The 12500-nt window shown below is 36.2% G+C and overlaps 2 protein-coding genes across 7 annotated transcripts; one reads left to right on the top strand and one right to left on the bottom strand.

Annotated features, from left to right (window-relative positions):
* Positions 1-1339: 1339 nt before the first annotated feature.
* LOC107432335 (uncharacterized) lies at positions 1340-3735 on the bottom strand. 6 transcript variants are annotated; one of them, XM_025066428.3, is made up of 4 exons: positions 3387-3633; positions 3236-3291; positions 2617-2672; positions 1340-2096 (listed from the first exon to the last, which is right to left on the bottom strand). In XM_025066428.3, exon 4 carries the CDS (start codon positions 2046-2048, stop codon positions 1632-1634), a length of 417 nt encoding a protein of 138 aa, XP_024922196.1. In that variant the 5' UTR covers positions 2049-2096; positions 2617-2672; positions 3236-3291; positions 3387-3633; the 3' UTR covers positions 1340-1631. The 6 variants fall into 6 exon arrangements, with proteins under 6 accessions (XP_024922196.1, XP_060669016.1, XP_060669017.1 ...); XM_060813033.1 differs by lacking the exons at positions 2617-2672; positions 3387-3633 and adding an exon at positions 3717-3735; XM_060813034.1 differs by lacking the exons at positions 2617-2672; positions 3387-3633 and adding an exon at positions 3700-3718.
* A 6334-nt stretch (positions 3736-10069) lies between these two features.
* On the top strand, positions 10070-10585 carry LOC132799821 (putative ubiquitin-like-specific protease 1B). The gene is made up of 2 exons (XM_060812555.1): positions 10070-10273; positions 10391-10585. The coding sequence occupies exons 1-2, from the start codon at positions 10101-10103 to the stop codon at positions 10527-10529; spliced, it is 312 nt and encodes a 103-aa protein (XP_060668538.1). The 5' UTR covers positions 10070-10100; the 3' UTR covers positions 10530-10585.
* Positions 10586-12500: the final 1915 nt, after the last annotated feature.

Raw genomic sequence — 12500 nt, 5'->3', positions numbered from 1 at the left:
CAATGTCCACTATCCATCTTTATGCCCATTATTATCCATCAATTTCACAATGCTTGTACCCGAAAGCATTCTTCCAATATTCACCCAACCAAAAAAAAACAAGGGAAGAAGAAGAAGAAGACCAAGAAAGCAGCATCCTTCTAATGAAGATTTCCTCATAGATGTAAGATTTGATTTCCGAGGAATATTCCTCTTCCACTTTATGTTCAAAGTTCAAAGACATAATGACATGGCAAACACTAAAGGATGCCATTTTTCCAACTAAGTTCTTAGTTTTTAAATATTTAATGAGGTGTTACTAAATGGCATTTGTCAAGTCAGCATATCTCTTATGATCATAAGGTTTTAAATACTTCCCAAGAGATCAATTCTATCTCTCAATGAGGAGCCGATACATCGAAATCCCGGGAATCCTTAAACCTTGAGCCATAAAGGGCTCTCTTTTAGCCATATACAAGCATTACTAATAGAAAGAGAAAATTTAGCTAGCTTGCGAGAAACAAACATTACAAGACCTTGGAGAAAAAACACAGGTAAAACGGCAAGATCCATATAAATTCCCAGCTTTATTCGAACTGATCCAAGCGTGAAACATTCTGGCATTCGAGGTTCCAAGGATTCAATAATCAAATTCACGGCTTGCAGGGAATCAGTTTCAATAATTCCATCATGGAACCCACAACCCACAACAAAAACACAAGCCTCCTTAATTGCAAACAACTCTGTAGCAAGAGAAAAAATATGATGCTGGCATTGGCTTCAACATTACACCCATGCAACATTATCGGCTAGAACATTGTAAACTTTAACCTCACATCTTTTTTTTTTTTTTTTTTTTTTTTTTTTTTTTTTTTTTTTTTTTTTTTTTTTTTTTCCTTCAGCTATTACTTCTACATGATATTTCAACATACATGGGTACAAGGATCGTATAATATCTGAATTTGAAAAGTAGACAACCGATGACAGGCATAAGCATTGCAAATAAATGAGTGCTATTCGATGCAACTTTATTCGATTTTTGTTTTGGCTGAAGTATCAGAGCGTATTGAGTTATCAATGTCCCAAAAGAGGCTGAGACTGAAGACATACATCTACATGGGTCATAAAATGGTAACGGACAAGGCTACAAAGCCTTTACTGTAAAAATTCCAACTCCTTGTACCATTTCTAACCACTCAGTTTCTTCCTTCTGCATTTAACAACTAATTCACATGTTACACTGTTTGACCAATTGGAATGTTCGTCTCTCCAGAGCTCGATTTCGTATATTCCTTCATATGTTCTCAGTCAACAGGCACACCAATCCAAATTTATATTATTTCTTAGGAAAATATGAAAATAAGAGAAAGAAGAAGCTTTTCAAATCAGGAACAGTTAAACGAATGTAGTATAACAAGTATTGTCTGGAAGGGGAAACAAATCTCTGGTCACTTACACAAAAAGTGAATAGCAGAAAACTAGAGAATATTTTAAAAAAATACCAATCAAAATCCTTCATTTGTAAGAAGTGTAACCCCAGAAATTATAACAAGGCAATGCACAAATCAATAAGTGACAAAGCCTTGCTTCATGCTTTATGAACCATCCAGCAAAAATGAAGGTAAGCAACAATTGCAACAGCTAATCCATACTCATTTGCACTCAACTCCAGCTTCAGCAGCCCGGCGAGGCTTGTTCTTTCGCCTACTACCATTTTGTCGGAATCCAACAGACTTTGTTGAATCATCAGCACTAGGTTTTGTTTCAACACCTTTTTCATCTTTGACAGAATCTATAGTTTCTTTTACCTGTGCAGATCTCTTCCTTTTTCTTCCATTCTCTATAATAGGTTGATATTTCATACTTTTGCTAGAAATATGATTCTTTAAATCTTCAGGATCTTCTTCCATCTTCTCATTTGCTTCTTCTCGTTCAATATCATCCTGCAATGGTTTCTGCGGTCTTCCTCTTCTCCTGTATGCTGGAATTTTTTCATCATCACCACTTCCGGGATCTTCACGGACAGCGATAACAGCATGTTTCTTCCCTTTTCCTCTACCTCTACCCATACTAAAGAAGATCCCTTGAAGAAAATTTCAGCCAACTACAGAACAGTTCTGGAAAAAGAAAGATATGTTTTCAGATTCCAGAAGAGTATATTTAATAAAGAAAAATATGCAAATTGCAAAGTTTATGAGGCAGAATTACATATAAACCATACTACAAGCAAACTAAGATTAATGCAGATCCTTATGATGCCTACTATAGATTTGAGAAAGACACCTTTTAAGACATATCATTTGAAAAAAGCAACAACAATAGAGCAGGACATATCCTCAAGCTTAATAAAAATAGAAAGGAATACAAACGAAATTGAAAATGGACATGCATCATGAAAATATAATTTTATTTATCTAATTTCTTAACCTCTGGTAGGTAGGGTACTGATTAATTTCTGCAGGAAGGAAAAGGAAATGCAAGTTCAAAAATCATTTTCTTTTATATGACTCATGCAGTTTCCAAGAAAAACAAAACAGATCATATTAGTCAAGCCAAAAGATTATATTAGGTTCACTTAAGTGAATGTTGTGCTACTTGGGTGATGGGTCCATCCAATTAGCTATCTTCTCTTCCCACCTTTCTGGAGAACTGATTTAGGAGTTGGTGAAGCCGGTTGAGAAACAAGGAAATGTCTATAGAAGCAGGAGCATATGGCATAAGGAGACAGATATTAGCATAAAATGGATTCAAACAGCATATTTCAACAAAAGATTATTCCCCTTGTAAAACAAAACAATCTTAATCCTAAAAAGCACACATACCTTATGAACAAATATCTGAAGACAAAGGGGACAACCAATCCAATTTTGCAAATATATATATATATATATAACAAATTCATGCTAGCTTCACTTCAACTATAACATATAAATCCATGCCAGTTAACCCCAAGTTTGGTTGCTTAGAAACTGTGAAAGAGAAACCAGAACTGAATTTTAGATCTTAAATCTTATGTGGTTTCTGTTTTGGTGGATTTAAGAATAAATACACAAAACCTAAACCCAATCACTCTTATTGAAGAAGACTTTGATTAACCGATGATTGAAAATACCAATCTACTTTATTTTCCTACATTATATCATCACTAGCAAAACAAAACACTAACTTTCATTGAGAACCAAACCGTTTGATAAAACATACATCCAAATTTTTTGTATCCAACAGAAAGAGAAAGACAAAGAAAAACGAAACTGACCTTACAATATGCATCCACTTGCTGCATCCTCTTCTCAAGACCCATTTCCCATAAATCTGATTAAACCAATCAAGAAACCATTAATGAATCAAGAAAACCAAACGGGCTTGTTTTTAAAAGTTCAAACAGTTAAGAAGCAAGATAGGCCAACCAGTATTGAGAACTACAATCTGAAAGAAAGCTAATGAAGACCCAGATCAGAAAACTATAATATTAAAGAGAAGCATTAGCATAAAAATTGAAGCTTGAAAAGATTAACCAAAACCACGTTTGAGTTTAAGAGTTTAGCCAAAGGTAAGAGACCTAGAGAACTTGAAAAGAGACGAAGTAAAGAGGAAGAAAATGGTAGGAGAGATTTTTTTTCTTATCTGTTAAAAATAATGATGATAATAATAATAATAATAATAATAAAACAATAGCAAAAGTGCAAGTATGTATTAAATGCAGGAGACAATATTATATACATTTTTACTACTCATACTTGAAGCCACCTGTTTGGTAGTTACCAATCCGCGACTGCCACAATCACGAGGCGCATTAAACTCCGACCAAGAAAACAACTGGGTACTATAGAAAATGCGTATAAAAGATTTATAAATTCAAAAAATTCTGACAATGATTCTTTGGCTTTGGCACCAAAAAGAAGTAACAAGAAAATTTACAAACATGAAATAGAAAGATAATTAGGATTTATAATTTTTATTTGACGCATCCAATCGGGAACATAAATTCCAAATTATAGTGTTATTTTTTAAACGTGCGCGATTTAGTTACTGAATATTTGTGACTCTACATAAATTTTCGTTTAAGAAATCACAAATAATTATTGCTTTTTTCCGAAGTATGCTATGCGGGTTCATTGAATGTTGTTGATAAAGTTCAGTTTCCCTTTTTTTTTTTTCTTTTTTTTTTTCTTTTTACACAAAATAAATCTGACGGCACTACTATCCCAAACGTGGTTTGCATTGCATATAAATGTTATTCCTTTTGCCATCTAGATATTTTTATTATTATTAAATTTGCTTAACAATACCAAGTATTTTGCTTGTCATATCAATAAATTAAACAACTTTAATGTCGTTATGGTGACAACTTGATAATTATTAATATTATTATTTCCATCAAATTTGATTTCAATGCCCATTTTGGACATCATTTCAATATGATTCACATTTCTCTAAAACGAAATAATAACATTCTATAGATGTTTCTCACAATTTTAGTGGAGCTCTCCTCTTTATCTGAGATGAAACTTAATTTACGTGGGACTACTATCATGTAAAAATTTCAATTCTTAGAATTTTAGGCTGGATTAAGCGGGCGGTATGCTAGTTAGAAGGGGGAATTTGGCCCAATACCCCTGGCCCAATACCCCTGTAGGATCGAGCTTCATGAATTTTGCCCTCTCAATTCATTTCTTTTTTGATCTACCCCTTAATATCCCTTATAACCCTCAAACAAAAAACAATTACTTATATATCCTTTTATTTTTAAAACCAAACAAAAATAAACTATTCCTTTTCTAAACGTCTTTACACTTTCACAAATACAAAAATACAAAAAAAGCAAACAAACGGCTTTATACACGAACACACAAATACAAACAACCAAACCGAAGCTGTCGTGGAAAAGACAAACATTAGGATCTCATCTCAGTACAGGGAATAAGGTAATTGGTTGAATCTTTTTCTTTATTTGTTGCCGTGGGACCGGTGTGGGTTGTTTTTGTGTGGATTTGGCTTTATGTTTATTTCTTTCGTTGCCGTGGAGTGGGTTTTTATTTATAATTTTTGTGTTTATATTTTTTGAAGATTTAGGATAGATTTATATTGGGCATTAGTAGGAAATGAAGAGAGGAAAAAAATGGGACCGGTTTGGCCTTGATCAGTGGCCGGAGGTGGAAGAAATAACCCGGTGAAGAATCGGGTCGGTAGTGGTTTAGGTGGGTTTATTTTTTGAAGATTTAGGATAGATTGATATTGGGCATTAGTAGGAAATGAAGAGAGGAAAAAAATGGGACCGGTTTGGCCTTGATCGATGGCCGGAGGTGGAAGAAATAAACGGGTCAAGAATCGGGTCGGTGCTGGTTTAGGCGGGTTCGGGTCAACCCGGACAAGGGTTGAAGATGGATTGAACGACATGTCGTCTGGGATGAACGACACCCAGACGACACGTCGTTTTTTTTTTTTTTTTTTTAAATTTTTATAAAAAATGTTTTTTTTTGGGTATAGATATATATATAGAATTGAAGATAAGAGAAAGAGAGAAAGAGAGAGAGAGAGAGAAATTAATTAGAGAAAAAATGAGAGAAATACTTTATGATTATTTTTTTTGGGTATTTTTTGGAAAAGAATGAGAGAAAGAGAGAGAGAGAGAGAGAGAGAGAGAGAGAGAAATTAATAGTAATTCATAAAGGAATGTAATACCGTCAAGAATTCCCTATTAGATTTTTTTCCTTGTATTCATATACAAAATAATGAAATATATTATGAATTTTGTGTCACAAATATGTATGAAAACTAGGATGGCGTTTATTTGATCCAAAAAGCATAAAAGCATCCTGTCTAGATAAAGGTAATATGTTTTAACGGTTGTTGACTAAGACCAAAAGGACCCTTACAAGCAGCAACATCAACATACCCATCCTTTCCACAAATTCCAACACATGCTGAAACCCTTAAATTACCATAATATATATATATATCAGAGAGAGAGAGAGAGAGAGAGAGAGCAAAAAGAAGTGAGGTTGCCGACTACTAGAAGACTGCACTTTGTTCTACAAATAAATAGAAAAGAAAAAATGCTTATACATGTCAAAACTCTCCAATGGGGAATAAACTGTATAGTATCAAAGTGCTCTTCCTCTGCTGGCTAATGCTATTGCTATGGATATGTTAAAACTAAAACCTCTCAAGTGTGCATATAATCACAAGAAGCACCCTTCTTGCAATGACCACTCTCATGATACTTGCAAACTCTCTGTCCCTTAAACGGAGGCCTTGAAGAACCTCCCCCTCCCCCTCCCCCTCCATTACCAAACGATGACTGCCTGTTCCAAGGTTTATTACCCCCACCATAACCAGAATCCCCACCGTGAGATCCTCTATCCCTCTGATTTGAGTATCTATCTGCATTATGATTCCGTTCGCTTCCCCATTTCCCTTGGTTCCCTGTTGGTGCGCCCCAACCCGGATTTGGATTTCCTGGTGGTGGCCCTTGACCAGGAGAAAAGAGAAAAATACTTTATGATTAATTAGAATTGAAGTTGAGAATTCCAGAGTTAGTACTTTCTAAAGGTATAGATATATATATATATATATATATATAGAGAGAGAGAGAGAGAGAGAGAGAAAGAGAGAGAGAAGATCGATGCATAAAATTTTAGGTACATGGTTAGCTAGAAGCAAACACGCAAACACTTTATCCCCACAAAAGAAAAAAATAAAAAATTAAAGAAGAAGAAGAAAGAAATATTTAGATGGCATGCACACTGCTATACATTAAATGTTCAGTAAATGTTATGGCATGCACAATATCCTTAGGAAGAGAGCGTATGAAATTGAGGATTGCGGATATTTATACATGTATGTATACATAGTTGACAATGTTGTTAAAGGTAGATAAAAGTTTATTAATGTTGTCAATGTACATTTGTAGGTTGTACTTTATAATGGCACCAAAGAGGAACTTGCGACGTCAACCGAAGAAGGGAGTTAAGAAGGTGGAAAGTAAGAGACGCGGTGGTAGCACAGCAGCAGCACCCGACTCTAAGCGTCTACGTACTACTAGGAAGAAATCCAAATCTGAGACGGAAAGCACCAAACTTCGAGGGCACGTTCCACTTTCCTCTCCCCCATCTGATACGGTAAGTTTTATATTCATTTAGGTTGTTTTGTGCGGTAAATGATAAGACATGTGACAGTATTTATTCATGAATGTGAAAACTGAAGAAAAACTTCACCCGATGGCCATCGGCAATTGCCGATAGGCCATCGGGCTTTTTTTTTAGTTCATTGTAGGTTGATTACCGATGGTTTCATCGGTAATTACCACTTGTGCAAAAATGTGAACCCATATGTCTTAAGATTTAGTTGGAAATTATTATTATCAAGTTAGGGTGGAAAAATAGGGTATGATTAAATCGTTGATGTCAGTTCCATTTATGTAATTCATATTGCAGCCCATCGATGCTCCAAAGGAACGGATGTTGCAGGATGCCGATATAAATAAAGGTAGGGCACATTCATTCGGGAATCCAATAGGGGCGAACAAAGTAATTACAAGTGTCCTCACAAGTGAGCAGCTCGAAAAGTATAGACAAACATGTTTTGGACACTTACTTGACATGAAGAACCTCCGGTTCTCTGGTCAGTTAGTGCATCACCTGCTTTGCAGACAAGTTGAGTCCAACAATCCAGAAGTACTGGAGTTTAACTTCGGCGGATCTGCAGTGCGGTTTACGAAGTGGGAATTTGCACTCATTAGTGGGTTAAAGTTTTGTAGGTACCCTTCGATGTATGATTTGCAAATTTCCAAAGGAAATGAGCTGCGCACGAGGTTGCTAGATGACAGGAGTGACTTGAAACCGCCCGAACTGGAACGACTATTCAAGGATACACTTTTTGTGGATGATTGGGATGCTGTTAGAATTGCGTTACTATATTTCTTAGTTCATGGTGTACTCGGAATGGATCCGAAGGTTCAAATAAAAAAAAAATTCATTGATTTGGTTGCTGATCTCGACGTATTTAATTCCTACCCTTGGGGCATTCTGAGCTACAAGGAGACGATCAACTCATTCCACAATGCATTCCAGCTACGAGGACGAGGACGTGCAGTAAAGAATATATCACAGTATTATGACCTAAAAGGTTTTCCATTGGTGTTTCAGGTACGGTAATATATTTAATACATGTAGCGTTTACTTAAAATTTATATTTAATAACCTATAATTTGTATTTTGTAGGTGTGGGGGTTTGAAGCAATCCCTGATTTTGGTAACCAATTTGCCGACCGGTTGGAAACCCGTTGTCCGAGGATCCTTGGATGGCATACTCCAAGGCAACCGAACCATTTTGCTGTCCATAATTGGTTCTCCTCCAATAGCAATGTAAGGCAAATTTTGTTTAGACTACATGGTACGACTACATTCAAGTTACATTACCATAGTCAGTTTCCAAATTTACTTTTTTTTCCTTTCTTCATTGCATGTAGTATGTTGTGCACTGGACGTTAGATGCTACCGATGAGGAGAAGACTATGGATTACTGGCGAACAATAGCAGTTGACATACATGAAGTTCGCTACACGTCACCACCAATTGTAGCACCAATAGTTGGCGCTAAAGATGTTAGCGCTAAAGATGCGTCCAAAGCTGGGGAGCATTCTAGTGGCCCTCCAGATTCTAATTTCAGGGCATGCAATTGTTACTTGCACGCAAATTTGTATTTCATATGTTGTACTAATATATGTTGACTTATGTTTTGGATATTGATATTGATTAGCTTGCTTGCTTGGAGGCAAAAGTTGATGAATTAAATAAAGAGATGGTAGCGTTAAGGAAGATGCTTAGTTCTGTTATTGACCAACAAAAGCATCAGGTATCATTTAGACAACTTAGTATACTTTACTTTAGTGCTGCAGCATTATTAAATTACATATTGTAATTCAGCAATTATTTGTTGTTAGAGTTTGGGAACTGCAAAAATAATCATTGTGTTTTGCAGGCCGAGCATCATATGCATAGCCATTCACCGTCATCTTCGGTTAGACCATCATCCCCTGTGGCACCGTCTGTTGGAGAGCAAGCTGAAGAATTTGATGCACCCATAGACGGTTCCAATGGTAGGAAGGAGGATGATGATTGTACTACACCGTTTGAGCCTATCGTACCTGGAGGACCCTATGTGGAGGATTCCTGGGCTTTGGTGCCATATCGGCCTTTACATTTCGGGTGGGATATTGGTGCTTCAGCTGACAGTCCACATCATGACCAATCAGCTGAGATTGAGGTGGAAGATCGGAAGCATAACGTTGGTGATACAAGCCGATTCGGTCGAGTTTACCACTAGTCACATCACGTCATCTCTCTTTACACCGACCCGTGTAAAAAGAAGGTCAAATTTAATCTTACTCGACCTATTGATGCATCAAAGGAGAGGGCGTTCGATGAGTGGTATAGGGTGGCACCGAAGGAAGCAACCGTGTGTACATCTTATATGACGATGGGAAAGGAATTTTTTGCTGAGCTACTGACCGATGAAGGATGGTTGAATTCCGATGTAAGTTATATGTTTTATGTTCATGCAAAATCATTGTGGTCCTATGTTTGGAATGATGTTTTATTTATCACCTCGCACTTGTTACTTATTTCCTTTAATGTGGTTTTGCACCATATTGACACTATTTTGTATTTCATACGAAAAAGACGGTTTGATAATGAGAAGATGTTCACCAACACCTGTGCCATATTAGACGTGTTATTTTGGGTAAGATGATGGGATGTTACTGCGTTGCTTAATGTTATATTGATGATATTTTATATTGTATATATTTCATTATTTGGCAGTCATCCATCAAAGGGCGTTATCCCATATGGAGCGCATCTCGTAGCACATATTCATGTGATGCGACCCTTTGTAACTATGTGCGTGGGAGGTCACCCAAACCTAGCGTGTCGTGGCGGATATGTGATTATGTAAGTCCATACATATATTGAAAAAAATTCTCACTAAGTTTCCCATTTTGTGGATAATGATGTTATGTTCTAATTTGCAGGTGTATCCCTGTCAACAATGGAGGCGCGCATTGGTTGGCAGCATGTGTGGACTTGAAGGCCCGGCATATTGATTTATACGATCCAAATATGGGAAATAAATATGTCCAGAATAGAGAGTTGAAGAATGCAGAATGCCTTACGTATATGCTGCCTTACCTATTGAGGGATGGGGGATATTACGGGAAGAATCCGGACGTGTCTCCCACTTTAGATCCATTCACGATGACCATGATCAAAGATGCACCCCGCCAAGATAATGGGTATGAATGTGTTGTCATTTCAAACAACTTGTATTGCTGCTGTTTTTTATTGTGGTTACGTGTGAAAATACATGTAGTTGGTTTTCATTAATACTAATCATTAATGTTATTCTGCAGGGGTGATTGTGGCGTCTACGCTCTGAAATTTATTGAGTACATGAGTAGTGAGGAGAACCCTTCATTTGGTCCGCAAGACATTATGTTTTTTAGAAAAAAATATGCTGTTGATTTGTACTTTAATAAACTTTCAATGTAGATCGTATGTTTAATGTTATGACGGTCTATACTAATGTTATACTAATGTTATCTTAATATGCTGAACCTATCTTTACTAATGACAACCGTTGAAAAAAAAAAGATAAAAGATAAAAAAAAAACCCTCGGTTGTGGTAAAAATTAAAGGAAAGATGATTATCGATGGTGCATTGATAATTCCCGATTCACCATCGGTAATTACAGAAACGCTTTTTCGTAACCAACAAATAAACCCTGGAAAAATTACCAACGGTTTCGTCGGTAATTTCCAAATGTGTACAGTCCATCAAGTTTTACCAATTTGTTGGGCCCCATAAGTTCCATAATGTGTATTGAATGCAAAAACATGGCAAATAGGGATTCTAAAATTGTACTAAGGAGAGAAAATCCCAAAATTTCATAAAAGTATATCAAATTTTGCAAAAACATTGATGACTGTTCACCCTCGGTAATTCCCGAGGAAATCGTCGGTAACCACTAAATTCCTTCAAGAATAATTACCTACAGTTTCGTCGGTAATTCCCGAGAGTGTACAGTACATCATGTTTTGCCAATTTTTTGGAACCCACAAGGCCCCTAAGGTGTGTTGAATGAAAAAACATGCAAAACATGGATTCTATAATTGTACTAAGGAGAGAAAATCCCAAAATTTCATAAAAGTGTATCAAAGTTTGCAAAAAATAAGTATACTGTTCACCCTCGGGATATTACCGACGAAACTGTCGGGAATATACAAATGCCCTCTGGAAAATGTACCGACAGTTTCGTCGGTAATTTCCCGAGGGTGTACAGTAAAGCATATTTTGCCAATTTTTTGGACCCCACAAGGCCTGTAAGGTGTGTTGAATGAAAAAACATGCAAAACATGGATTCTATAATTGTATTAAGGAGAGAAAATCCCAAAATTTCATAAAAGTGTATCAAAGTTTGCAAAAAATAAGTATACTGTTCACCCTCGGGAAAGTACCGACGAAACTGTCGGGAAAATTCAAATGCCCTCTGGAAAAATTACCGACATTTTCGTCGGTAATGTCCCGAGGGTGTACAGTAAGCATATTTTGCCAATTTTTTTTACCCCACAAGCCCCTTAAGGTGTGTTGAATGAAAAAACATGCAAAACATGGATTCTATAATTGTACTAAGGAGAGAAAATCCCAACATTTCATAAAAGTGTATCAAAGTTTGCAAAAAAATATTATACTGTTCACCCTCGGGAAATTACCGACGAAACTGTCGGGAAAATACAAATGCCCTCTGGAAAAAGTACAGACAGTTTCGTCGGTAATTTCCCGAGGGTGTACAAAAAAGCATATTTTGCCAATTTTTTTTACCCCACAAGGCTTCTAAGGTGTGTTGAATGAAAAAACATGCAAAACATGGATTCTATAATTGTACTAAGGAGAGAATATCAAAAAATTTCATAAAAGTGTATCAAATTTTGCAAAAAATATGTACACTATTCTCCCTCGGGAAAGTACCGACGAAACTGTCGGTAATTTTTCCAGAGGGCATTTGTGGTTTCCCGACAGTTGTGTCGGTAATTTCCCGAGGGAGAACAGTAAACTTATTTTTTGCAAACTTTGATACACTTTTATGAAATTTTTTGATTTTCTCTCTTTAGTACAATTATATAATCCATGTTTTGCATGTTTTTTCATTCAACACACCTTAAGGGGCTTGTGGGGTAAAACAAATTGGCAAAATATGCTTACTGTACACCCTCGGGAAATTATCGACGAAAATGTCGGTAATTTTTCCAGAGGGCATTTGAATTTTCCCGACAGTTTCGTCGGTACTTTCCCGAGGGTGAACAGTATACTTATTTTTTGCAAACTTTGATACACTTTTTATGAAATTTTGGGATTTTCTCTCCTTAGTAAAATTATAGAATCCATGTTTTGCATGTTTTTTCATTCAACACACCTTACAGGCCTTGTGCGGTCCAAAAAATTGGCAAAATATGCTTTACTGT

The sequence above is a fragment of the Ziziphus jujuba genome, chromosome 11 (genome assembly GCF_031755915.1).
Source record: "Ziziphus jujuba cultivar Dongzao chromosome 11, ASM3175591v1".
NCBI classification, from domain to species: Eukaryota; Viridiplantae; Streptophyta; class Magnoliopsida; order Rosales; family Rhamnaceae; genus Ziziphus; species Ziziphus jujuba.
Note: the sequence above shows the minus strand (reverse complement) of the source record. Positions and strands in the feature narration are given on the sequence as shown.